This window comes from Larimichthys crocea, chromosome XXIV (genome assembly GCF_000972845.2).
Source record: "Larimichthys crocea isolate SSNF chromosome XXIV, L_crocea_2.0, whole genome shotgun sequence".
Classification (NCBI taxonomy): domain Eukaryota; kingdom Metazoa; phylum Chordata; class Actinopteri; family Sciaenidae; genus Larimichthys; species Larimichthys crocea.
In genome coordinates, this window is record NC_040034.1 from 17,449,010 (window position 1) to 17,476,897 (window position 27,888).

General features: G+C 42.4%; 1 protein-coding gene across 6 annotated transcripts in view; it reads left to right on the forward strand.

Annotated features, from left to right (window-relative positions):
* The window catches only part of ralgapa1 (Ral GTPase activating protein catalytic subunit alpha 1), a 62,281-nt gene that overhangs the window by 5,366 nt on the left and 29,027 nt on the right, over positions 1 to 27,888 (forward strand). For 2 of the 6 annotated variants that reach the window (XM_027274578.1, XM_027274575.1), the window contains exons 7-42: positions 179 to 294; positions 728 to 866; positions 996 to 1,204; positions 1,674 to 1,997; positions 2,128 to 2,307; positions 2,606 to 2,677; positions 2,816 to 2,964; positions 3,049 to 3,172; positions 3,630 to 3,776; positions 3,995 to 4,085; positions 4,695 to 4,859; positions 6,054 to 6,200; positions 8,038 to 9,933; positions 13,381 to 13,505; positions 13,603 to 13,837; positions 14,206 to 14,406; positions 14,498 to 14,668; positions 14,771 to 14,964; positions 15,048 to 15,146; positions 15,252 to 15,407; positions 15,554 to 15,682; positions 15,793 to 15,918; positions 16,613 to 16,671; positions 16,839 to 16,947; positions 18,955 to 19,065; positions 19,394 to 19,462; positions 19,546 to 19,683; positions 19,772 to 19,955; positions 21,024 to 21,142; positions 21,242 to 21,361; positions 22,112 to 22,766; positions 22,908 to 23,023; positions 23,448 to 23,572; positions 25,432 to 25,503; positions 25,813 to 25,936; positions 27,235 to 27,390. In XM_027274578.1, the coding sequence (XP_027130379.1) occupies positions 179 to 294; positions 728 to 866; positions 996 to 1,204; positions 1,674 to 1,997; positions 2,128 to 2,307; positions 2,606 to 2,677; positions 2,816 to 2,964; positions 3,049 to 3,172; positions 3,630 to 3,776; positions 3,995 to 4,085; positions 4,695 to 4,859; positions 6,054 to 6,200; positions 8,038 to 9,933; positions 13,381 to 13,505; positions 13,603 to 13,837; positions 14,206 to 14,406; positions 14,498 to 14,668; positions 14,771 to 14,964; positions 15,048 to 15,146; positions 15,252 to 15,407; positions 15,554 to 15,682; positions 15,793 to 15,918; positions 16,613 to 16,671; positions 16,839 to 16,947; positions 18,955 to 19,065; positions 19,394 to 19,462; positions 19,546 to 19,683; positions 19,772 to 19,955; positions 21,024 to 21,142; positions 21,242 to 21,361; positions 22,112 to 22,766; positions 22,908 to 23,023; positions 23,448 to 23,572; positions 25,432 to 25,503; positions 25,813 to 25,936; positions 27,235 to 27,390 (7,352 nt within the window). The remainder of the gene's footprint in view (positions 1 to 178; positions 295 to 727; positions 867 to 995; positions 1,205 to 1,673; positions 1,998 to 2,127; positions 2,308 to 2,605; positions 2,678 to 2,815; positions 2,965 to 3,048; positions 3,173 to 3,629; positions 3,777 to 3,994; positions 4,086 to 4,694; positions 4,860 to 6,053; positions 6,201 to 8,037; positions 9,934 to 13,380; positions 13,506 to 13,602; positions 13,838 to 14,205; positions 14,407 to 14,497; positions 14,669 to 14,770; positions 14,965 to 15,047; positions 15,147 to 15,251; positions 15,408 to 15,553; positions 15,683 to 15,792; positions 15,919 to 16,612; positions 16,672 to 16,838; positions 16,948 to 18,954; positions 19,066 to 19,393; positions 19,463 to 19,545; positions 19,684 to 19,771; positions 19,956 to 21,023; positions 21,143 to 21,241; positions 21,362 to 22,111; positions 22,767 to 22,907; positions 23,024 to 23,447; positions 23,573 to 25,431; positions 25,504 to 25,812; positions 25,937 to 27,234; positions 27,391 to 27,888) is intronic. The other 4 variants (XM_027274577.1, XM_027274580.1, XM_027274579.1 and 1 more) reach the window with 4 other exon arrangements.

A 27,888-nucleotide genomic window follows, 5' to 3' on the forward strand; every position in this document is an offset into this window, starting at 1 on the left:
ACAATAACGTGGTCAGATTTTATAAAGGAGCTCAACATGGGCTCAATGTGTCTGACAAGCTACTATCGGATAAGATTTAAAACCCTGTAAATGTTTTTTCACAATGTGTACAAACAACCATATTTTGCAGTGTTCAGTGCAATATAAAAATGACACCTACTTGCACCTCCCCCTGCAGCTCAGGTTACCCCAGAAGAGATTACTCCATTGGTTCCTCCCCAGTCAGGTGACAAGAACCAGGAAGACCTCACTGCTTACTTTTTAGAAGCTCTACTCAAATACATGGTAAACCAGGTATTATCATCATTTCTTACTAACACAGCTAACACTACATAATTACACCATTGCAATGCATTACTAATGCCACTAATGCTAAACATTATGAGAGAAACCAGGTTTCAGTTCTGTCATATACTGACATCATATATATATATATATATATATATATATATATATATATATCTATATATATATATATATATATATATTATATATATATATATATATATAAATAAACTTGATGGCAGATGAATTAGTCATCTAATCCCTTCCTGGAATCACTAACAAATATAAATTTCATCTCTTATTGACACTAACAGACTTCTCTTCTTGCTATATTCTCCCCTAAAACAATGGTGCTCTTCTCCTCTTGACACGATTTTGTGTGTGTGATGCCCTGTTTGTAACACAAGCTTGTTTGTCTTTGTGTGTGTGTCCATGTGTCCAGGCCAAGTCCCTTGAGTGGCGTTGTAAAGAGAACCATGAGCGTGGCTTCAGCTTCCTCTTTGGTCACTTCAGGAAGTTTTACCTTCCTCACATCTTTCCCAACTTCGCCATGGAAACCAGCCTCTACAACCCAATTCTGGGTCAGTTACATTAGCTCTTTAATAGATACTGGATGCTGTAAATCCAGTAGCCGTTTGAAACACATCGCACAATAATGTTTTATTGTAACCCTAGACCACATAAATAAAGATTTTCCTCTTTGCCTGCAGACGTGCCTCCGATGCGGCCTAAGCCCTACTACAGCGTGGTGCGCAGGGAGCAAGACGGCGGCGAGACGGTGTACTGCACCAAGGAGAGCTTCCTTCAGGCACGAGTCATCTTCATCCGTTGGCTGGTTTCCTTCTGGCTCGAGCCACGACCCAATACACAGACACATATCCCAGGAACAGAGGGAGAGAACGTCCCCAAGAACATACAGGTGACACACGCACACACATTTTGGCAAAATACAGAGTGTGCGTTTTTGTTATCGATAAATTTACATTACTTTCTCGGTTAATCAATTAGTCTTTTTTTTTTTTATGGAAGAAAGAGATAAGTTCAAGATGATGTCTTCATATATCTCGTTTTGTCCAACCAACCGTCCAAAACTTTACTATATTCAGTTTTTAAAATAAAATAAAGAGAAATTCTTCTTAAAAATTAAAAAATGAATTATCCAAGAATTTGCAGATCAATTTCCTGTTGGAGCTCTAGTAATACGTGAGGTCCTGACCAGATTTCAGATGTTTAAAACATCAAAGGGTTAAATATTATGAAAATGTTCCACAACAGCAGACACAAATGACAACATGTCAAAGTGTTACACAGGAACTCTCCACAGATATTTATATGGGATATTATTTTCTGATTTGTTAATTTTTTTTTTTGCCTTGTTTCACCTCTAGCGAGCAGCAGCCGGCCTGGCAGCTCGCTCTGCAGGCAGCTCAGACGACAGCGGCGGAGGTGGGATTCGGTGCGACAGTCACCTGGAAGGTAGCGGGAGTTTATCCGGACCAGGCGGAGGCAGCATGGGGTTATGTGGGGGTCCAGGGGCTGGGAATGAACCTGAACAGAGCCACTCCAACACATCCACGTTGACAGAGAGGGAGCCCAGCTCCTCCTCACTCTGCTCCATGGATGAAGAGCAGCTGACAGACATGGAGGTGGTGAGGAGAGTTCTGACCAGCTCCAGAACCAACGTCAACTTCATCACTGAGATCTTTAGACAGGTAAAAGAGGAGTAACTTTATTTTTCAGCGAGTGGGGCGGGATTTTATGAGTAGTATGATCATTTTCTGTTCTTCATAGAATATGTCTATACTAATATTACCTCTTTATATTTCTGTCTTCCAAATTTAGGCTTTTCTCCTTCCCATGTGCGAAGCTGCAGCGATGCGTAAAGTAGTCCGTGTTTACCAGGAGTGGATCTCCATGGAGGACAGGCCAGTATTTATGAAGGAGCCAGAGGAGGGCCCCTATCCCGTAGCCACAGGAGGCAGTCTGGATTCAGGCTCCCAGCTTGGAGACAAGGAGGTTGAGGTAAACAAAGGCCACGTGAACAGATCTTTATAGGGCTGAGCAGTATGGCAGAAAGTACGATCACAATCTTTTTTTTTTTTCATGTTGATAATGCTAGAATTTTGAGTATTCTGATAATGATTGAAGCCCCAAAAAACAGAGCGTTCATTAGTTTAAAAAAAAATAGAATTAGAATAATTAAGTGTCTGATAAATTGATGATACAGTCTCCATTTTGTTAATGAGCTTTGTCAAAGTCCAGGAAAATATATCCTAAAGTCTGTTTCCTTCTCTCTGCTGTGTGTGTCTCTTTTCCTCAGGGAATGAACAAGGTAATTGACAGTGAATTGCTGGAGTACAGCGTTCATGCTGGAGTTCAGACTACGCTACAGGTATACTGTCCTGTCCTCATATACTTAAAATATCTGTCTGTCCATTACATATATACATATGAAAGTTCATTGTTGCATCGCCTTGTTACGGTCCTTGCTTTACCTTGTAGAATCAATCTTTGCTCGTCTCCTTTTCAGGTATTTATCACCCACTCGGCCAACGTTTTTCTTTTGGAGCCAGCCAACGACATCAAGATCCTTTTGGAGGAGCATGTTGACATGTGCAAGCGAGTCCTGAACATCTACCGCAGCCTTGTCATGCATGAGACCATGGACCAGAAAACATGGTAACAACAACAACAAAACAACAACTCAGAAGAAAATCATGCTTGTTACTGGACTGGGAGACACTAAAAAAATGTTCTTCACAGGGAGCAAATTTTGCTGGTGCTGCTGAGGGTGACGGAGTCAGTGATGAAAAGACCTCCATCCATCATGCCACAGGGCAAGAAGAACAACACACTGTCAGGCAGATTGGCCGGACCTATTTTTCAGGTATGTTTGTAACACTGTAAGATCCGTGTGGTAGAAGGAGAGTTATGTCTGTGATGCATAAAAAATGAATCAATGAATAGGAACACTTAAAAAACATTATTATTTACCGCAGCACAGCTTCTCTGAGACTGGCTTGTGATTCTTAAAACATAGCTGGCAACAAAAACAGATAGAACAAAGATGTACTTTGTCTATTATCACTGCAAATGATATAAAAGCACATGATGTATTCATGGCCATATTGTAACCATTAATCAAATCATTTTATTTCAATTCAGTTTATCACATATAATAGTGAAATGTATTTGTGAGCACCTCCAATACATTCTTAATGCTACTAAATAAGTAATAATAGTATAACAATAATTAGCAAACAACATTAGCAATGAGGTATAACTCGACTGAATAGAGGGATAATATAATGTTCTATCATTTTCGCTCCTCTCTTTCTGTGCAGACGCTGATAGTAGCGTGGATTAAGGGCAATTTAAACGTCTACATCAGCAGAGAGCTGTGGGACGACCTGCTCTCCGTCCTCTCCTCTCTTACCTGCTGGGATGAGCTGGTCACAGAGTGGTCGCTCACCATGGAAACCCTCACCAAGGTACTGGATGTTATTTTTATCATGTTCTCCCCGGATGTTACAGTATCTTGGAGGTGTCTGTTTCACTGCTTTGACTGAGATATGAACATTTTGTTGTTAGCACAAATTAAAATATGTCAACTTCTCAGCCCTGTTATTGACGGACAACCTCAGCTCGGCCATGGATGTTGCTGCCATCTTAACCAGTGTGGTAACATAAACGTGTCTTTGCGTGTCAGGTGTTGGCCAGGAACCTGTACAGTGTTGATCTGAATGAGCTGCCTCTGGACAAACTCAGCGAACAAAAACAGAAGAAACACAAAGGAAAAGGTCGGTCAGTCACGAGAGAACCTCACAGCCGTTATATAACACAAAGAACTTCCTGCTAGCGAGTCTGAAATACAGACAGCTCGTTTTGTCATCCTGAGCCTATTAATATTTAACCATCTGGGGTCCAAGCAATCACACACAAATGCAAAGGAAATTGATGGGACCCCAGAGGGTTAAGATAATTACAATATATCCATCTGACATAATCTTTAGCTTCATGTCTAATGTGCAGCGTCTCAAAGTCGCAATTAAAACACAGCAATTACTCCAATATCTGACTTTGGCTGTCAGCAGTTGACAACAAATAACAATATAAATGTAAGCTGGACAATATAAAAATGTACACCATATGAAAATATCCAGAATTATAAAATATAGCTGAATGAATATATAGCTGAATGAAAGGAACCTTAGAAGAACTAAGATATTTAAACATCAAATTACTAAATATTAAGAATTTAGAAACGATGATGTGCATCACATCCGTACACTAGTGCTTGTCTTTACACATTACATCAGTGTATAGTTACAGGTAGAGGTAACTTGTTTCCTGGAATAAGTACAATTTACAAATGAGAAATTCCATCCCTCTCCTTAAACCTGCACCAGGTATAGGATCGGAGGGCCAGCGACCGATTGTGGATCGTTCCTTTTCTAAGGGCTGGAGCAGAGACCAACCAGGTCAGGCAGCAGCCATGAGGCAGAGAAGCGCCACCACCGCTGGCTCACCAGGCATCGAAAAGGCCAGGAGTATTGTCCGCCAGAAGACTGTAGGTCAGTATCCCTCCTCTAAGAAGACTGTCCTCCTCGTGTGTGCGTATGAAAGTTACAAGTTTACTGACTTTGGGTATGTGTATGTGAGTGTTGAAGAGGAACACTCTGTCTTTCCTCAGCAAACTTCAGTTGACTTGACGTCTCCTCCACTTTTGCCCTTGTGCCGGTCTGTCTAAAAGGAAGTTGTGGCGTATGCTTATTTTCATTCCTCCTCCTCTTGTTTATGTGAAGTTTTCAACTCTGGCAGTTGCTGTGAAAGAAATTGTCATAACAGCAGCGTGCACAGAAATACCAGCACAAGCTTGAAGCAAGATGATGACAACTCATGATAAACACAAGTAAAAGGAGATGAGGTCGGGATGAATGGAGATATTTAGGAGCCAATAAGACATCAAAACTGTAACTGTAATGCCAAAATTTAAATAGTAATACTGTCCTCATACCTATGTCTGTTAGCCATAGGTTAAAATACCATTGCTGACATTTGAGCTTCATTTTATGTGGTTTATCACCACATGTACATTTCTAAATGTGCATTTCCTGTGAGAAATAAGTCCACATGCTTACCAACATTCTCACAGTTTCTGTTCCATTTTTTTTCTGCATATGTATTGAGCAGAAATCATAGCCGTGGTCAAAACTTGCAGATGACCTCACATTGTAAGTTAACAGTATAATCGATCTAGCATTTAAAAAAATGTAGTGCTCCTGTGTATTGTGGTCTTTTATAGGAGGTTTGAGTTGCACAGAGTGCCGAGCTGCCGCCAGCCTCTCACTGTCTCACCACCTTTCCTCCAGAGCTAACCTTGTCTCACTCCTCCTTCACCTTGCCTGTCTCTTTCCTTCTGTGTCCGCCCTTGAACCTTCCTCTTCTCTGCACTGTCCTATCACGTGTCTGTCTTTACACTAATTTCTTGTCTTTCTCCCCATACTATCTTTCTATGCATCATCCCTACTCCAAGTTCTTTCTTTTATTTATTTCTCTGTGCCCCATATTTTCCTATCTACTCTCCACTATATCTTTGTTTTCCTTCCTTTCATTCTACCATCCTCACTAATACATCCACCTTTCTTCCACTTACTTGTCACTACAACGATACACCCTTTTCTTCCTTCTTTGCTCTTCTTTTCTGACTCACACCCGTCTCCCCCGTTATTCTGTCTCTCTTCTATCTGTTCTTCCCACCTCTTCAGCCCTGCGTAGCTGTTCTACGGGGGACTCTCTGCTGTCCTCAGCCTTTATCCGCAGTGCTAAGAGTGCTCCTGCTCTGGCTCCGCCTCTTCCTGTCCTCCTCCACCACCACCACCCTTTACTACCCCCCCTTGCCGACCAGCTGGCAGGTACACACTCTTTGCACTACCTGTCTGCCTGCCTGCCTGGAGACTTTACTTGTCTGTACGTCTGTCAGAAACTGAAACTTTATGCCTGTCGTCTGTGTCTCTGTCTGTCAATTTTTCTGACCATCTGCTCGTCATTACTGAAGCATGTGGTCCATCAGGAAATATACAGCACTTCCCTTTCTGACCTGTCATGGAGATGATCAGTGTGATTTCGAGAGATGTTTGAGCACAAAGGATGCGTCATTCTCCTGATCATTCTCCAGTTCTCTAATCATTATCGCTCGACATTTTGCATGTAACGAATGGATGATCAAGGGTTATTGTAGCACCCACTCACAGGTCATTTTTGTCACGTGTAGAGACCGTTTAAGTTGAGTGATTATGGTTATTGTCTTTGTTTTAAGATTAATCTCTACATTTTAATTTTGCCTTGTGAGAGAATGAAGTATTGCCTTGCGAATGCCAAAGAATCATTTCATCTTTGCTCTAAATATATTGCCGGTCTATTTGATGTGAATTGGATATTTTTCACAGGTAGATGGAGACCGCTATTGCGTCTCTGTTTGTGTTTCCATTTCTACCCGTTTCCCTGCCTGCTTTGCCTGGTTCACAGCCTGTTCTCCTGCATCTTTTACTTGTCTGCCTTCCTGCATGTCCCTCTGTTGTGTCTTTAACTCCTTTTGCCTGCAATATTTTCTTCCTTTTACAAGTATTTATTTCTCCCCTTGTTTTACACCCATGTTGTTGGTCTCCCCATCATTGATGTCATGTGGTGTTTAGTTTGATGCCGTTTACTCTTGGGGTGGCATCTAATTTGACTTCTCTGTTATTTCTTGAGGTAATGGTGATGATTTTACTTTATCATATGATCTGCTCGAGTGTTTTTCTTACATATTGTTTTAGTTCTGTATTTTGGTGTGTATGTCTTTTATAGATGAAAAAACCCTTAAAGGGTTGTTACTCATTCTTGTTGTTGTTTGGTCATCTTGCTAGACAGTGTTAGCTTGTTGAAGTTGATGAAGTTGTAGCCACAATGAGCTGCTCTAATTTACTAGTTGTATCTACAATGTGGCTCCTACACGGACTGAGTTTGTCAGACGAAAGAAGAAAGTATTATTAACCACCCAGCCAGATTTGAATGATTCAAAATATCGACCAGTTTATGAAATGGGGTAAAAATGAGCAGCATTCTCGGCTCCACGGACTGTGGGGGCATGTCCACTGAATGCGCTGAATCCACGCCCACTCGTGGGAGCAGTCAAGCAGCAATTTTGAAGCGACTGAAACGTGTTCTGCTAGAGTGGCAGGGGTACGCTCAGGGTGGCTTCAGTTTGTCATCGAGCCACCCTTTAGGACCGCCCACAAAATCCTGGACTGAAAACTGGTGAAAAACTGTTTTTGACCTCTTTAGTAATATATTGTTCAAAGTCTTTTCAGCAACTATTTTCCAACATATTTAATGTGTTTTGAAAGAAATCTCAGAATTGCCTTTACACAGACTTTAACTTCAAACAAAAAAGGAAGGCACTTAAAGTCATTACTGTCCAGCAGTTTATCAGTTTCTACTTTTTATTCTCTTGCTTAACAACAGACTAACAGATTTAGTTATAAGATCCACAACCCAGCTTAATAATTAACCATAGTTTAGTTTGCTTCAGCACTTTTAGGCACAAATAATGAAAGAAATACTAAAATTATATCAATGTTTTATTTCTGTTTAGGTATCTTTGTGGGTCTTTGTTTGTGTATGTCTGTATATGCGCGTTTACATGTATCCATTCCTATTTACCCCTCCACTAACCTCACTCCCCTTCCTCCATCTCCCCTCAATTCCCAGACCTCGAAGACCCGCCAATCACGCTGACGTCCCGCACCTCTCGGATGCGCCACTCCTCCCAGAGCGACGAGGCCCCTCCTACTTCCTGTTCTGAGGTCTTCCAGGGAGGGGCTTGTGACCTGGACGGCCCAGCCCCTTCCTCCCTAGCAAGGAGCAGCAGCGCCTCTGACATCATGGAACCTTTCATCGCCGAGCGGGTCAAAGGTGAAGACCCCCAGAGGGATCCCGCTTCAGTCTCAAATGCCCCCCACCACCACCACTCCACAACTTCTTCCTTACTCGCAGCCAACAGCCACGCAGCTCAGCCACTCCCACACCCCCCCACCTCCTCCTCTCCCACCCCTCTCACCTTTTCTAACGGTGTTGTTGTCTCGTCCTCAGAGGGACAAGATGATGGTAGTGTTTATGACCACTTCTGGCACCAGATGGGCTCTCGGAGCCAAGGTTCTAGTTCTGATTGGGTAAGCGACTGGGATTCTGCCTTCGCCTGTTCATCTGAAAAGGAAATTGATGTAGAAGAGGGTGAAATGGGTGCTGGGGCAGAGGAGGATGATTTATTCTCCTCTATTAGGGACTACCTCACTCACAAAGGAGGTGAGAGGAAGGAGGAGGCAGGAGAGAAAGATAGTCCTGCTCATGTACTAGAGAACAATGTTGTAACGTTACCCGTACCTGTGCAAACAGAGGCAGATAAAACCCAAATGGAACACACAGGACAGGTAGAAGAGGCAAGACAGGCGGTGAGAGAGGACAGACAGACTTGTAAAGAGGACAGACAGGTAAGTAAATCCGTGAGACATAGCAGTGTGGATTCAACAGAGGAGAATGAAGGAGAGCAGCGGAGCATCTACGAGTGCCTGGAGCTGCAGTGCCAGTGGCCGTCGCCTAATGCTAGGGGGAATGCTAGCTTAGAGAGACACGCTGGGGAGAAAAAGGGAGGAGGAAACACAGGGAGGGCAGCAGGATGGGAAGCGAAATGTGACGCGTGGAGAGAAATAGGAGAGGAGAAACAGGATGACAAAGAAGAAGCAACAGCAAAAGAGAGGTCCAGTATCATTAGACAAGACACTTATGCAGCAGAATCGAGCGCTGAGTCAAATCAAACTTCCCAAACGTCTGAAACAACTAAGCCCAAGATGTCCCGTAGTAGCAACAAGAGGCACCATTCTGGAGGTGTTCATGTCAGCTTTAGGCCCTCGACTGAGTCGGTCCAGTTCCACAACCCCCTTGAGAGTAAAGAGGCCCACTGGAAAGCCAGGCTGCGTCGACTCAGTCACTTCCACACACACAGCCACTCAGCTGGGGAGAGGCCAGGGGCCGGAGCTGGGGCGGGGTCTGGTGCAAAACTGGGAGCAGGGGGTGCAGGTAAGTTTGGCTCTGTAGCGGGGATTAGCCATAGAGCAGGGGCACATGAGAAATTGGCCACTGGGACTGTTACAGATAGCAGTGGGGCAGGGAACAGTGCATTTGCTGGAGGCCTGGAAAGCAGGGCTGGGACTGGAGGGGACAAGGACAGGCAACATCCGGGATCCTGTGTGGGATCCAACCTGGGCTCTGAGGCTCACTCAGAGGCGTCATCAAGCAGTTCAGGTTTCTCTAGTGTGTCGTCAGGAGTGCGTGGCCGCTTGGGACGTTCCGCCTTGCGATCTCGAGCCTCCCGCTCACGCTCCCAGGAGCCCGGCAGCACTGCCTCACGGCACCACCAGGGGGCTCTCCTTGGTGGAGTCTATAAGACTGTGGTTCACGCTCTGTCCTCAAAGCCCCGGCCCCGAGGTCAGGGGTCATCCCAGGGTTCGTCGCCACAGCGGCAGGGCCGGGCCGCCATGGGTGACGCATCGCTAAGAGACCTCTACTCCCACGTCCTGGGCTACTTTGGACGAAAGACGACCACGCCAGGTGAGGATCGCAACGAACGAAGCGCTCACAAAGGACACAGCAGATACAACAGCAACTTTGGAAAGACAGATACTCACCAACACACAAACACCAACAACTCTCTTTTTCCTTTTTGGCTGTTTTTTTTAACTGGTTTGTTATGATGGAATGATATTTTTTGGCTGACACTCATCATCTTGCTGCTGGACTGAAATTCAAACTCCCTGTTGATGTGTTTCCTCTTGAACGTAGCCCCTCCTCCAGCCTGCCTCTTGTCAAGGACCCTCCCTCCTCCTCCTTCTCCTCCTCCCCCCCTCATACCATCCCACCTGTTCCTCGGAAGCCCCCTCTCCCTCCCTCCCTCCTCCTCCTGTCCTCTTTCTTCTCAGGGCTTTTGGGGATTTTAACTACCTCTCCTCCTCTCCCTCTTCTCCACCTCCTCCTCCCTGTCCTTGATGTTGCATGCGGCCTCCTCGCGCCTCCTTCGCCTCCCCCCGGACTCTGGCCCCTCTTCAGCTGCACAGGAGGAAACAACAGTCTGCAGAAAAAACACAACTTGCTATAGAAAAGATAAAAAAGCAGATACCCGACAGAAAGCACCCCTCCCCCTCCACACATTTTTTTGTGTTTTTGTTGCATTTATATTGAAGTGTGTAGATTTGAAACATGAGTTCACGAAGCTTAATCAAATGTGCTGATTATTTTTCAAGAGCAAACACTAGTTGCTTCATTTTAACACATTGCTGTAGTTCATGCTCAGACCACTAGAATGCAGCATAAGACCTTATGTGAATGGCCATGTTGGTATAACAGTGGTGTACACATAGAATTTGAATGGATAAGAAAAGGTATGCACTTTCAAATCAACAATCTTCAATGGTTATTTGCCACGCGATCACTTCAAACTCGATGATTGGTAAAGTGCACATTTGAATCAGCAGTACAAATACCCTCTTTCTCATTCATTCTAATTCTTGGGGCAGTTGGCTGCGGCGCTGGGTTCAGATGATTTTGTCTTGAGGATCAGATGTTTGACATGAGCACAGTGATTCATCAGTTGAATCTGTCTTGATGTGGACATACTGTGTCACAGTCACATTTTTTATTTCCTTTTCTTACTTTATCAGTTGTCTTGCTTGCCAACTTGAGCCAAGTGGTACCTACCAATCGTTTATGTTTGTTTGGTTTGTCAGTGTTTGTGCCAGATGTGTTGGCCACATATGATTAATAATAATAACAATAATAATACAGAAGAAGGCTGAATTACTTTGACATGATCATTGATTTTCGAAATATCATTCCTGATAACAACTTTAACAGTGAATCTAGTCGACACCTCAATCATCTGGTACTCCATGCAGACAAAATCCAGATGTTATGTTCTGTCACTGTCTGGCTGTGTGTTGAACTACTTAAGTCTTGACTGCTGATGGTTATGCATAATCCTTGTTCTATGAGCACAGGTGGAGCTTAGCCACACAACTTCACTGACCATAGCGCTAAAAATTTGCATGTCTGTGCTCAGCCGATTTTAGAATGAGCCCGCACAATCACACGGGACAGCAACGTGGAGTTGGAATTGACATTCAAGCTCATGTCCTTTTTTTTATTTTATTTTACAGTAGTGCAGCCGCTTGAGCTGCAGTGTTGCGTGCTATGCTGCACTCCCTGATCCTGAATTTGCTTCCTCACAATAACTGTGAACAACACGCAAACTTAAGGGTCCCCACCCTGAACTGAGCTGTGTCTATGTTATTGATTGGATGCTGTATTCTAAAGACATCAGCTTTCAGTCTGTAGCTGATTTACTGATCTGCTCTCCTGAGTAATGCTATTAGAGTTATAGCATAGTTTAAAGCTTTGGGGAGTCATCATTAAACACACAACTCGATAGGAGGACAACATTACTGGGCTCATCCTGATGGGATGATGCATAACATGCAAATATTCATTGCACAGATCTGCAAGAACAAGCCGCGTTAGAGGCTGTGTGAAATATAACTGTCCGCTAACATCACAGCTTAGCATTTCAATAGTTTATGTAGGCATGTCTGTATTCATTTATTAGCCCTTTATGTATTATTGATGTATAAGATTGGGACCTTATTGTTCAGGCCAACATATTTTACTGTATCCAAGTCCTGTTGCTGTTGGTGATGTCATGGCAAATAACCATTACAGTCTAATAGCCTACCTTTTGACACATTTTCATGGTGTTTTAACATTCAGGAGAGAAGATGTATCTGAGTGGGAAAAGTAACAGTAATATTCAAAGTAAAGTTTCATTTAATATACGGAAGTTAATCTGTTGTAAGTTGTTCCATTTCTGCTAACTTTAGTCCTCTCCCTGTGGTCACAGGCAGCCAGATGCTGATTCGATTTAATAAGCAGCTAAAACTTAAATGACAGAGAGGAATTTCTGCACTGACCTCTGTGGTTTGAAAGTTTTGAAAATGTCTCGCCACATCCGGGGACAGACATTGTCCTGCCCTGAGTGATTTAAGATTGCGCATGCAGGGCTCGTTCTGTGGTGAAGTGACCGTTGCGTAAGACTGGAGGGATCCGGCCTTAAGTCCTTGAAAGGAAAAAAATGTGCAGCAGGGTAACATTTTCATCAGCTAGGTGGCAGCAAAGTAAAGATTTTCATTCAGCCTTCAGTACCCATCATTCAGCTTTATTGATCAAAGTCAATGTCCACCCTGTCAGCCACAGGTTCAGGAAGTAAAGATGAGTTGGTTAATACTGTAGGCTGCATTCACTCCCATCTCATTTGGGATTGATTGACGCTCAGAGTGAAACTCGCATCAACTCGCTGCCATTGCTACCGATCTAACAGCAACATAACTCATAGTAACATAACTGCACTAATGTAGGTGTCTGATATGCTGCCTGTTTGGACCTAACAAGGTGATACTCTCTCTCGCTCACTCTCTGTGCATGGTGTGATTTAACTCCTGCATTGCTTTTCTGGTGGGTTTGCCTGCTGTGTTGTGGCTTGTTTTTTTTTTTAACAACCGGTCTTCTGCTAACTTCAGGGCCTACAGTACATACACATCAGGACTGCTCTTACAATTCAGAGAGAAGCTCCAGTTTGTTGTATGGATATTGTGACATTTTAAAATAATATCTGAACACTATCAGCAGCATTCATCTAGAAATGAAACAGGATTAAAAACTATTAAAAACTATATCCCTAATAGAATAAACAGCACAAATAGTCCACTTTAATGGACTTGAATTCAGACTTGATTATAGTTTACTCAGTTTAGTGTCTTTTGTGTGGGTATGGATTTGTCACTGTCTACCTTTGTGTGTTTATTCATTTCTTTCTCCATATGTTTGTCAACATCTTACCTGTCTGCGTGCGTATCTGTAAATATCCATCCACTTTTCCATCATTTCTGTGTGTGTGTGTGTATGTACATGAATACTCTCGGTCTTTGACTATCATCATATATCTGCCTCTAGTCAACAAAGAGGAGGTGGTTCAGAAGGCTCGTCCAGTCTCCAGTGACGTCGGAAGCACCAACCCAAACTTCTCTGACCTCATGGATGAGTTTATCCAGGAGAGACTGAGGGCCAAAGGAACAGCGGTGAATACAAGAAGCACAAACACACAGATACTTCAAGTTTTTTCCAAGTTTCCGGGGGGAAGAAACTGACATTTGCTTCTTTCTTCTTGATACGCAGGGCCGTCGTGGCAGCAGCCCGGGAAGTCTGGAGGTTCCCAGAGACCTGCCGGAGCTCCTAGAGGCAGGTCAGAGTCCTGGATCCCGACCATCAGACGATCATCGTCCCATTGATGATCCAGGGGTTCCCTCTGAATGGACGTCTCCTGCAAGTGCCAGCGGTTCTGATGTCATCAGCTCTGACAGCCAGTCAGACTCCTTTAATGCCTTTCAGTACTCCACCTGCAAGTTTGATAGTAAGGAACAAAACTATTGTTGTTGGGTTTTTTTTATAATATATACAAAGCGAGGCACTGCTACAGAATATGTTTTTATATAGAGATTACCATGATTTGAGTTTTCTGTGCATGTTTTATCTTGTCAAAAATAAAAACACAGTTTGCTTCATAGATAGATGATAGATAATAGATTGGTGAAGGATTATCAATATTTTTAAAATGTTTTTTTAACTGTTTACATTATTATAACTAACTTTAACATAAACTTGAAGGTAAAACCAAATGGAAAGATGAAGCCCTGTGTCAATGTTTACCCTTAATTTGGAAACAAATATATAATCCCTGATAAATGTGCAATGGTTAGCTTCTTGTTTGTTTCTTCGTAGATTTCACTTTCAGTTCAGAAGCGGGTGGAGGAGGAGGAGCTGGATCTGGATCTGGATCTGGAGGTGGAGGTCGAGGCAGCTCACTGGACCAGGACAGCCTTGGAGGAGGCGTAGCCTGCGAAGAACATGAAGTAGCCAGTTTGACAACGCTTCACCTCGACTCAGAGACCAGCAGCCTGAGCCACACTGTCACTGTTACTGGTACGTGAATAACACAAACGTCTCTTTGGCTACTGCGTTATTTCAGCAGATCTAAATCTTTGTTGTGTGTACTGTGCTTTTCTTTGCCCAGGCTCTGAGAGTGCATCTCCCATGCATTCCCTTGGGGGTTCTCGCTCCCAGACGCCATCCCCTGCCACACTGACAGCAGAGCACACTGATCACACACACTCCCACTCACACACACACCTACAGCTGGACCAGAAGCTCCACAACTCTGTCCTGCAGACTCCAGATGACCTGGGTAATGCTCATGCGCACACATCAACGCGTACTTTATTCTGCTAAGCTCTTACAATGTCAGTTGGAGGCCAGAGTGACTGATTGATTAATTGACTGATTCTAGAAACCAGCGAGTTCCCCAGCGAGAACTGCAGCGTGATGGCAGGCGGCTCTCTAACTGGATGGCACGCAGATGTTGCCACGGTAATGTGGCGCAGGATGCTGGGTATCCTGGGAGATGTCAATACCATCAAAGACCCAGAGATCCATGCTCAGGTCTTTGACTACCTGTGTGAACTGTGGCAGAACCTGGCCAAGGTTTGTCCTGACACAACTATTTTAGTAGATGCTTTCTGTCAAGATTGTGTGGGAGTGTCTAAAAATGATCATTTTCTTTTCAGATAAGAGATAATTTGGGCATTTCTCTGGACAACCAGTCTTCTCCTCCCCCCCCTGTTCTGATCCCACCCCTGAGAATCCTCACCCCCTGGCTCTTTAAGGTAGGTGTGAATCAGTGATCACTATAGGACTTAAAGGAGACGTTTTTTTTTCTTTACCTGTTCATTCTCATGTGTGTGTGTATATATGTGTGTGTTCTCCTCCAGGCCACCATGCTGACCGAGCGTTACAAACAGGGTAAGCTTCATGCCTACAAGCTGATCTGCAGGATCATGAAGAGACGGCAAGATGTTTCCCCAAACACAGACTTTCTCACACACTTCTACAACATCATGCACCAGGGACTGCTGCACCAAGACCAGGTTAGAGTCTGTGTGTGTGTGTGTGTGTGTGTGTGTGTGTGTGTGTGTGTGTGTGTGTGTGTCCGTTAAATTTCAACATTAATTTTCATGACATTTTTAAGATGTGCTCTTTTAGCTATGGGATTGTGTTTAAAAACTTTCTGCAGGACATTGTGAACACCATCATAAAGCACTGCAGTCCCAGGTTCTTCAGTATCGGCCTACCTGGAGCCACCATGCTGATCCTGGACTTCATCATTGCAGCTTCTAGAGTCACCGCCTGCTCATCACTCAATGTAAAACAAAAAACACCACAATGTGTTGTTTTGTTTGCAATAACAGAAGCTGGCATGCACTTTATTTGTGACGTCTTTCTCTCTACCCCGTCCCCTTCCTTCCTTTCCAGGCTCCGAGAGTAGAGGCTCAGATCCTGCTCGGGTCTCTGGTGTGTTTTCCCAACTTGTATGGGGAGCTTCCAGCCCTCCATCCCACCACAGCCGACGTGGTGCTTACTAAGTTCCCTGACGTCAAGGTAGGTTGAAGCAATAGTAATATGAGTTTTAGGGGCCTCCGACCTTGGGTTATATCATTATTCTTTGCATCAGTAAATAGGGAGAATGCCAAAAAAAACACACACACCAGGGCATTGGGTCAGTCACTTAAACCAAACTTTATCAGCTTTGTGTATAATCCAGGTAAGTCCAAACCTTCTAACGCACGTCTCTGCTATCAATAGGGGGTCTCAGAACCAAGTGAATAGATTAATGTCTCATCAGTCATTCTTGTAACAGTCCAGAGCTATGGGGGTAATGTTGTTATTGTTGTTGTTGCTGCTGTGTAAACCACTAATGCCATGCGCGGCAGCATCTCGGGCCAGCTCACCGGCTTCTTTGGTTTCTTACAAAGCTGAAACTTGTTTTGAATCAGTAAGCGGTAATTAACACCGACCTGAGGGACGGGACCGGCGAGCGTGTGAATGTGTGTGAGGGCGTGTGCAAATGAGTCTGTATCGTGTGTGTGTGTGTGTATTAACATCTCATAAGCTAATTCTGTGGTTCACTTTTTTCATTATCTGAACAGTCATCCTCTTCATTGTGCACACCTGGAGGAGAGGTTAACTTTACAGGATGTTGCAAAGTGTTTACAATTTCATACAAAGCAGAACCAGAGTTTTGTTTTGTGTCGTTTGAAGCCGATGGACTGAGTTTGTCTTTGTCTTTTTTTAGGAGCACGTTATCAAAACCATCCTGTCTTCTGCCAAGGACGAACCCTCCGCTCCTGCTCGGTAAGTGTTAGCGTAGTGTGTCAGTGTAACGGCAGGACATCTGACTGCACCTCTTCGTGCTCATGTGTTCACTGATGATTTTGTGTATCTATTTCCGTACGTGTAACAGCAGCATGTGTTCACAGTTTGCTCACACTATGTATTTTTTCTACTTCTTGTCTTGGTAGGTGTGTGGCTCTGTGTAGTCTGGGTATCTGGCTGTGCGAGGAGTTGGCTCACGGGACTCAACATCCACAGATTAAAGATGCTCTCAACGTCATCTGCGTTACCCTGAAGGTCAGTCACAACTCTGCACTGCTTTTAATAATGTTACATCCTGACTCCAAAATGTAACTTCCTTCCAATGTCAAACATAAACTCTAAATTAGTCAGTGAAACATAAATCAAATAGGACTGCATGTCATCCCAGCTGAATAAGATGATCTCATGCAGCCCTTTGGCCCTTGCCTGTTCTCAAACATTGTCCCTGCTGACCATGTTACTCTCTCTCTCTGTCTCTGACTGTGATCCAGTGAGATCAGACCAAAGCAAAGAATCTGTATCAAACAGAAAGCTGATTGGACGCCTGTCTCACTCCATAAAACACTGAGTTTCTAAACATCTGTTCCTCTTCTGTCTGCATGTTTGATTCGGCCTACTTTACTTAAAAAACACTATATTAATAAAACTTGATGATTAACTATAATAATGTATCACTATAATAATTGATATAACTATTATAGCAACTGTTTCTTTAAGAGAACTGAACTTTGGCTCTGAATCTGCGTCATATGTTGCTGTAATCTAGTGATGTATGACTTTTTTCAAACTTAAAACTGACTGATAATATCGTGCACACTATTTAATAACTCTGGTTCTTTATGCACTGCTTTGGAAAACAAGACAACACAAAGACAGATCGATGGGATTAAAAATCCTGTTTCAAATAAGTGAGGATGCAGCTGGTTAAAGTGACTTTAAACACACTGAAATCCTGCCTGAATCTGGACATTTTGGTTGCTGATGTGTTTAACATGGCCGACCCGCAAGGAGCCAAAGTATGATGGAAAACATTGTTGGAGATGATTGTTAGTGTTGGTGAAATTGCCTCAGTTGGTATTGTCTGTTTCAGGCCACTAGACTGGGAGGCCTGTGGATCAGAATAATACTGTCCAACATTTACTGTCTCATCTATGGCCAAGTGGCTCTGGATGGACACACACACACACACACACACACACACACACACACATACCTTCTCCACCTTGGAATCCCCAGCTTGTGTATCGGCAGCCAATGGCCTGCTAAGACATTACAGCAATACACACACCTGCTCTTGGGAGCAAACCCTGGACTGTCAATATGTTTGGTCCTCCTTCAGATAGGAGACTAATCCAGAGGGAATGCTGCAAGCTGTATCACACACATGCACAGACAGACAGACAGACAGACAGACACACACACACACACACACACACACACACACGGTATCGCATATATACACACATCTTGTCCATTTTTGCATCTCTTGCCTTCGTACCCTGTGATATGCACTCACAATCACACACACAAAGCTTGAGAGATTGTCATATTTTCATGCAGAGCCACTTCTTGTTGTCCTCATCATTTCGCTACCCGTTGGTGCGCCTATCCAGAACTATTTTGTCAGCGGTGATCCTCATTAGAGTCCCACTGATCCATGCATTCTCTCTTTTTTCACTGATTGACCTGTATTTTATTGTATTTAAAAAAATAATAATCAAAATCAAACTAAAACAAAATAAATCAAAGTCCTTTTTATTTTTTTTATATATAGAAAAACATATTCCAGAATTCTAATTCAGATGTATTATTTCACATATATCATAAAAGAACAATGACAGTGAATATTTATATCATATTTCCATGGGATCCTATATTACATTCTTAATAGAACTAAATACATAATATAAAAATAAGTAACAAGTATTGCAATAAGCATTTTATTCATTTATTAATATATAAATACCAATATTACAACATAATATCAATAATTATAACAACTGTATTGACATAATTACACAAATAATGATTTATGGCCTTTAATTATTTATAATGGGTATAATCTGTTCTCCAACCCTCTGTCATAAAGCATTTCCTCATTTAAGAGTAAAATCCATGCAACCCTAAAATCTGCTTCCATTTTTAGTTAAAAACTGAAATGGTTAAATTTTATTATTTCAGAGCATGTTGATTTAAAATATGAATGTACCCACAGAACCAGTGAATTAACACAAATGCTCCGATGTGTGTCTCGTCACCCAGTATCCCAATAAGAACGTAGCACTGGTGGCGTCGGACATCCTTCACCTGCTGATCAGTCACGTGGATCATCTTCAGAAATTCCCCCCTGACACTCCAAAGAAGATCGTAGAGGTGAGAGATAACTTGAGTGTATGCCTGAACAGTGATTGGAATATTTCCATAACGCCAGCTTTATTTATCATTCATTGCTTCATGTTGTGTGAAGCAAATGTCTTGTTTAAATCCTTTTAAAAATGCCTATTGGTGGAATGACTCTACTACTCTGCTCTGGATTTCTTAAGTCTTGTTTAATTTGCAAATGTAATGTCATATTTTCTTCATATTGGCTTTCTTTTTATGTCTGTTTTTTTCTTAGCAGCAGCAGCATTAATAGTAGAAGTTGTAGCAGTATCAGTTTAATCAAAGAAAACAATTTTTTGTCTGATTTTATTTTGTTCAGATTTTGATCGCCACCATCACATACTTGCTGCCTGCTACCGAGTCCTCTCCTCATGAACTGGATAAGAGGGTAACATGCACACACAAAAGTTCTCAGTGTCTCACTATATTACTCATTTGGCTTGGAAAGTAACCTTACACCCGTGTACGCAGCTGGTAGTGTCCCTCCTGTTGTGTCTGTTGGACTGGGTGATGGCTCTGCCTCCAAAGACTCTTCTTCAACCCGTTCAAACGCGAAGCCCCCCAGAGAAGGATCAGCCCACCAAGACTCTGCTCAGCTGTATTTATAAGGTACTCTTGTGTGTTTAGTAAACCTGAACGTAATGAGGCAGAAAGGAGTTCAGTATGACATAGATATTATGTCTTTTCCTTTGTCTAGGTGTTGCATGGCTGCGTGTACGGAGCCCAGTCTTTCAACAGTCCCAAGTATTACCCGCTGCAGCTGTCAGACCTGCTGAGCTCAGACTACGACCCGTTCCTACCGTTAGAGAACCTCCGAGAACCAGAACCCCTTCACAGCCCCGACTCCGAACGCTCCAGCAAACTACAGCCTGTCACTGAAGGTATTTTATCTAACACCAGGGCCACAGTGCATAACCTTTTTCGACCCCAAAACACCACTACTCACCCAGTATCAGATTTAGCTGAGGTGCTGAAGCTAAAACTTTCAAATTAAATTAAAAACAACGTAAAAAAAACTTTTCCGTCACCTTCTTCAAGGTACCTCTTCTTACCTTTTAAGATCTCTGACAGACAATTTTCTAATTTAAAAAGATTTGGGTCTAAATCTAAACTGATTTACAAGATACAAAAACAAGTCATGTGAAAATGTATTTTGATTTTCAAATGGTCAGAAATATATTACAGACAAGTCTGCACCCAATGCATATCTATATCTGGCCCGGAAATGCACACAATCTTGGGCCTAATGACCCAGAGCCGTCCAGCAAACCAGTGCCAATCACTAAAGATGGGGAAAAAAGTTAGGTGTATGTGTGTATGTGAGTGCACCTGTCTGCATCCGTGTGAGAGTGTGTATTGTCCCCTGCTGTGGTCTACCAGGACACAGTTTCTAGTCTAATGACTGGAGCACCTTGATAGACCATGCCTCTCTTCTCTTCTCTCTTCTCTTCTTTGTATCTTCTTGTTTTCACTGGTTCACTTCCTTTCTCCTGTCATGTCCATTTAACATTACTCTCTGCTAATATTTTTCTCACCTCTTACATTTTTACACGAGTCTTCTACAGTTCATTCATCTTTCCTCTGTGTTTGTCTTCCTGAGCTCTCCTGAGGATTAGGGAGTCACTGAGAATGTCTGGTCAATACATATCTGTACTCTACACGCGGCTCTGTCGATAAGGAGCTGCTGGAAAGCATGTGTGTGGATCGCAGTGTGTGTGTGTAATGATGTTGATTAGCCAGGATCTGCCGGCAGCACAGTGTGTGATGGCATTGGCATTTCTTCTCAGCATGAGGCAAACTATGTACAAGTTTAAATGTGTGTCTGCACCACCGCCTAGATTTTTACTGTAATTCCTGAAGTTTTGTTGTAATTTAGAACCTAAATGTCAAATATACTTTTAATATCTGGAACCCTAAATGTCTTTTTCTTGACTGTCTGTCCTCTGCAGTTCGCAGCCGCATTCAGCAGGGCTTGGTTTCCATCGCAGCCAGAACAGTTATCACGCATTTGGTCAACCATCTAGGACATTATCCAATGTCTGGAGGGCCTGCTACTCTGTCTAGTCAGGTACTGTTGCTGTGTGTGTATCTGGTGGTAATAATGGCATAAGTATGATGTACTATTTGGTTTGTCCTAAAGGGAGTTTTTTTTCCTCTTTTATTTTAGGTGTGTGAAAACCAAGACAACCCATTCTGTGAGAGTGCAGATCTGGGACCGGAGCTTTTCCATTCACCAAACCTACAGTTTCTGGTTCTGAACGGCTCCACTCTGCTCTCAGTGTATCAGGTAAACCTCAACCGAAAGAAAGACTCGCACAGAGTCGCCTGGGAACCAGATGAATCTGCAGGCTCTTCTTTTTTTCAGTATCTTTCATTAAGTTGCCCCAAAAAAAACCTCTTAACTCTCATTTTGGCTTTTTTTTTTTTTCACCCGCTTGTTTTTAATGACTAACTGAGGCTGTCAAAAACCAAAGTGGTACTCACCGACGCTGGGGCTGCAAAGCAACAGTAAACACACATTGTGTGTCTCTCTAGCTGTTGTTACAAACACACACACATGTTCGCCTCACAAATAACGACAGTTCATCGAACATGTTTGTCTTGCAGAAATTGTGCAAATGTGTAATTCCGCCGTTGCTCCCACATTTGAGTGTGCACTTTGGTTCTTGCGCATCAGAACAGATGCTGATAGAAAGCATCATCGTTTTGGCGTTTAAAAAGGAAATTTTCAACAAAAGAGATATCTGACAATACACAGGCAGCCCTCCTTTGAGTTCGATAGGAAATCCTGAACAACTGTTTTCAACACGTAAAAATGGATTAAGAGCTTACATTTATTTTTCACTTGCACATCGTACAGCTGTGCGAGGCACACAGAGTTTACATAAGCGTTAATGTTCTAATCATTTCGCTCCTGTTTCTGCACCAGAACCCCATAAGGCCCAGCAATCTCAGCTGCAACTCACAGTGGTCTCCTTTAATATTTGATACTTTAAGTGTTTAATCATCGTTCCTTGTCTTCAACTGTTTTTTCCAGATCCGATCAGAGTCTGGTGTACCAGGAGGCGGAATGACAGCCGGTTTGTCCTCTGCTCCCGCTTGCGTCCGTGTCATCATCCGAGACGTGGCCGGAAAACACTCCTGGGACTCTGCCGTTCTCTACGGGCCGCCACCATCTTCCCCGTGCAGCCCAACACACACATTTCTGTCACACACACAATCACCTCACAGCGCGAGCCTTCATTTACGTACCCCACCAGGAGGTCCGCCGAAAAAGATGGTAGCGAAGAGAGAAGGCAGCGAAGAAGAGGTGCAGGAGGAGAGGGAGGCGGAGGAGGGAGGAAAAGAGATGGAGGGTGAAAGGCAAGGGTTTCAGGCTGAGGAGGAGGAGGAGGAGGAAGGAGAGGAGAGGAAAGTCAGCGAGGAGGAGAAGGGAGATCAAAGAGGAGGTGAAGTAGATGAGGAAGAGGCGGAGCAGCAGCAGCAGGAGGAGGAGAAGAACGAGCATGGGATGGATGAGGAGGCGGATCGAGGGGAGTCGGGCCTGGAGCAGCTTCTAGCTCCGCCATTGGCTAAACGTGTGTGTCGGGAGGCCGTGCCAGCGTGGGACTCACTGACGGAGGGGGATGATGCACTGGATGAAATGCTGCAGTACCTGGGGTACTCGAGTCCTGAGTGCCTACAGAGAGCAGGTACACACACACACACACAGAGTACCTTACAGACAGCAATTTGTTCTGCATCCAGTCAACACAAATATTGTCCTGAAGTTCAAAAGAACACAGAAAAACTTTGTTTACAGCTATTTTTGTCTCCCGATTGGTCCCTTTTAGGCATGCCACTCAACATCCCAGCCCCTCCTCCGGCGTGTGTTTCAGAAAAGCAGGAAAACGATGTGATTAACGCCATCCTGAAGCAGAGCGCTGCTGAAAGAGAGTTCGTCCTTCATGTACGTACTGTCCTCACCCATACGAACACGAGTTTCATCTTTTGAATCTTTGTGATAACTCCAGTAAAAGATAAATCACAAGCTGCTACAGTCCCACAGCGGGACTTATTTCAAGCAAATGTCTTACTTGTCCATGAAAATATAGTGTGTATTTGGTCTGTCAACAAATCGAGCTACATCAAGAATTTTGGTGCAACATATCTGAGACCCAGCGGCAGAAAAACACTATCTAGAAAATGGTCTTGTTGTGATATTTTGTCAGCCTCTCTATTTTATTCTGCTCATAATTTAATTCAATTTGAACAAATTGTATTAAATTGTGACCAGCGTGAAAATGTTTTCACTTAACGTAAGTGACATCTCTAAAAGAGAAACACCCAGTTCTTTTGTGTGAAACTGTTTTTTTTGTTTTTTAATATTTCAGCGAGGCGAGGAGTTGAACATGAGGGCAGTACAGCAGACTGAACCAGAGACTCAGACACCACAGTCAGCCTTCTACTACTGCAGACTACTGATCAATATATTGGGACTCAATTCCTGGGAGAAGAGGTGAGACCAGAGACAGACATGCACAAGAAAACCATATTAAAGTGGATTTTTTTATTTTATTTTATCTTAAACAACACTGACATTCAAGTAACAGCAGTAAAGTAGAAAATATCTCTGTCTTTGATTGCATCCGTGGCTTCTCTAAATGTCACATTCACTGCATTTATTTTAGAGATTTAGTTTGTGGCAAACCGCAGTGTGAAGAAGGATAGTCCACCAAAGTTTTTGTAAAGTATTTGTTCTTTATCTTCCAAGGACATTTTTAACTTTTCTTTTCCTTTTTTTTTTTTAAGAATCTAAGAATCTACTCTACGATTTTTTATTTAATCATAAGAAAAATCTTAAACCAAAAATAATAATAATAAAGCTTTTTTTGCCTGAGTTTTCTGTTTTTTAGGCCGCTGTACGTGTGTGGGAAGTCTTTGATGAATGTTTGTCTCCCCAAATGAGACCAAAAAAAAAAAAGTATTTTGTGGTAATTAGACACTGCATTCGCTCATTCAGATCGTACTGCATATCATCCTCTCAGTGACTCTGGGCTAGAAAAACACAATGTCAAGGTATCACTTTAAATATGTCTGGCTAGCTAATGGACACTCATCGCTCTTTATACTTTATCCAGGGAATTACAGTGTCTTGCATTCAGCCCGCACAATAGACTTCTTAACACACTGCGTGTTTGCGTGTGTGTGTCTGTAGGAGAGTGTGATAATGAGTATAGTGCTGTATTGATCAAACTCAGCCCATTTGGAGTTATAATAAAAGGTAGTTGAAGAAGAGAATGTTAGTGGCAGAAGTGGCAAATCAGAAAAAAAACAGGATGAATGAGGCATGTTTAGATAAAAAAAAAGTGTGTGTGTGTGTGTGTGTGTGTGTGTGTGTGTGTGTGTGTGTGTGCGTGTGTGCGTGTGTCCTTTTATGCTTTTCCCTATAATCCGGGGTGTAAATGGAGTCTTTGAGAGCAGAGAATGAGGCCATTACCAAGTATCAGTTTAATAAAGAGCAAATTGCTCTCTCTCTCTCTCTCTCTCTCTCTTTATCTCCCGCTCTTTCACTCTCTCTGAAAAGAATGATGTGTCATTATCAGTCCACTCCAAAAGCCTCACTGCTCATGTCTTGGTTTTATGTGAGCGTCGTGGAGGTTAGCGGCTGGTCACCGGGATATTTCGTACCACCCGATGACGTGTTAGTTTGTATAAAAGGATTTTTGTTTTGTCCTTTTCTGTCTGTAGCCTGAAAGCGGTGATGACACTAGCTGTGGTGAGAGATATTGTTGCATTTGCTCATTTATGCTCACACTAATAATGATATTATGTAATCTATATTCTTCAGGCCAGAGTTGAGGCACCGGTGTATAAAGAGAAGTACTGTTCAGATGGTTGAGCATAAAAATAACTTCCATAATGTGTGGTTATTTAGTGACAACGTTCATACATGTTCTTCGTACAGTAAGTGACAGTCAGTTGTTGTTAAATGTAGAAACAGCAGCTGACAAGTGGAAGACTTATTTTTACTAAATATCAGAGCGTGTAGTTACTGTCATGAGTTTACCTGTAGTCAGAACTACTTTTAAATAAATGTCCATAAAGTGTTGGAATCATCACCTCTTTCTCTGTGGCTATGAATAAAAACTTTTCTTTTTAAAATCTATTTCACCTGAAGTCCTGCCTGCTTCACTTCGTGTCTCATTAGTTGTCACAGGATTGGTCGTTTTCTGCTCAGAAACATTGACAAAAACAAGCAAATAGCCAATTAAGACCCCAGTGCTAGCCGGACAATATTAGAGAGGACAATATTAGAAAGTCATGTTATAACTTTGATAACGAGCTCTAACTCGTGTTTGTATCTGTGTGTTACAGGAGCAACTTTCATTTGTTGAGGAAGAATGAGAAGTTACTGAGGGAGCTGAAGAACCTGGACTCACGGCAGTGGTGAGAAAATCTAAATATTTCTTATGTCCTCACAAGCTGAGACATTAAAGGTTCATTAAATATGGATTACTCAGAACTTACTAGAATGTTAGTTTATACTATTTCATCCCTTGGCTCTTCACCCATACCTGATCACGATCTGATTTTGTGCATGGTGTCCTGATTCAAAACCTCTGAAACAAAAAGGTTGTGAGGGAAGTAAAAACTTGTAGAAATTGCTCAAATAAATCTTTACCTCCTTAACAATATCTTAATCTGTCTCAGTAGTTGTTGTTTTGGTCATTATTGGTTTCTTTCATTCTCTTCTAGCCGTGAGACTCATAAAATAGCAGTATTTTATGTGGCTGAGGGCCAAGAGGACAAACACTCCATACTCACCAACACCGCAGGCAGCCAAGCGTATGAAGACTTTGTCTCTGGACTGGGCTGGGAGGTGAGAACACATTTATTCTTCTAATTATCTTAAATGTTCTGACATTGTTTGTCATATTCATACACTCCAACTGCACATAATTTCCTGAATTACATTTAGGGCTGCATCTGCATATAATAATTTAATTTGCTTATTTCGCTTTTAAATATGCAAATGAGTCATTATCCAGAACAGATATTTGAACATTTGATAATGTCATGTTCAAAATTGTTATTTCATATTAGAGTCAAAGATTTTTACAGGGGGGGACTGGTGGATATCTCTTTTTATCTCAATATAAATCATTAAAAAAAAGCATTAAACAAATTTTCAGTGTTCTATGAGTGATATATGAACAAACCCCTGAATAAACAATAAAAAAAAACCTTGAGAATATAGAAAGGGAATAAAACTTTGCAATGTTTGTCTGGAAGTGCTGCTGAAAAAACTAATTTTAAGAAAGTAAAGTAATCATAGACATGTATTCTGTGTTTGTTGGTGTCATTAACCACCGAGTCAAATTTGAGTGATTTAAAAAAAAAAAAACAAGTTTATGAAATTGGGTGTCAAAATTGGGTAAAAATGAGCAGTAGCTGTGACATGCTGGGGGGCGTGTCTGCTGTATGGGAGTGGCTCTCCCGCCTCCCTCAACACAACTCGCATATTGTAACCACAACAACCTCAACATGGACACCACGGCTAGCAGCATTATTGGAGTCATCCAGCCCGACATGTTTGAGCCACCAGAGTCAGAAACTGATCCAGAGTCAGAGGACACGGACACTTTATAGTGTCATTAATGAAACCGTGAACTGTTTAACATGCTAACTCTTCTTTACTCTCTTTCACGTGTTTTCAGCAACTGTTATCCAACATGTTTAAAAGAAACCTCTGAATTTCCTTTACACAGACTTAAAACTGTATAATTCCACACAGACACTACACACTTTTATCCAAATAGATATTACCATGCAACTTCCCCAGTTGGTTATTTACGTAATTATTTTATTTGTTCTGGTAAAATCTGCAGACACAAATAGACAAAATGTGGTAAAACACCTAACTGTGTATTTTTTATTTATTTTTTTCATTTTGATATTATTATAGAAGAAGAATGGTTGAAAAGTATGTTTAGTCTGTAGTGTCTTGCCTTTTTGTCAGCTTTAATCTTAATTTGCCGATTTAAAGAGTTCAGAGGAAACTGAAGCTCGTCAGACCTGATTATTATTTTTATTCTAGGCTGCAGTAGAAGGCTTAAAAAAAAGAGTTAATATATCTAATGTACTCTGCATGTCATGATGTGTGTGTGTGTTCCTTAGGTCGACCTCACTACTCACTGTGGCTTCATGGGAGGTCTCCAGAGAAATCGCAGCACAGGCCAGACTACGCCTTACTATGCCACCTCCACCACTGAGGTCATCTACCACGTTTCCACCCGCATGCCACACGATCAGGACCACAACCTCACCAAGAAGGTAACACACACACTTTTCTGACCGCTGTCTGCTTATGTTTTTTTCAGGAAGAAAGAAGTTTCTATAGTTTTTTTTTCTCCTCTGTCCAGTTAAAGGTCACCTTTCTGTCTATTTGTTGCAGTCTGTCTGTTATTTGTTGTATTTCAGCACAGATGCACTCGACTGGAGCTTGAGAGAGATGATTAGTTATATTAGTGATAACAAGCACACGTATTGTTGTTGCTCTAATTTGACTATTTTTATTTAATGAGGGAGATGTGCAGTGAGCGGAGAAGAAAATCCAGTGTACACCTCTTTATCCTTTTGATTTCTTCTTCTTTCCCTCCATCTGAATCTCTTTCAGGTCACTGCGCACGCACGCACACACACACACACACACACACACACGTGCACACACACGTGCACACACACACACACACACACACACACACACACACACACACTAATCTGGTGGTGTCAATGTTTCCAAAGCACACAATGTCTCCAGTGATCCTTAGT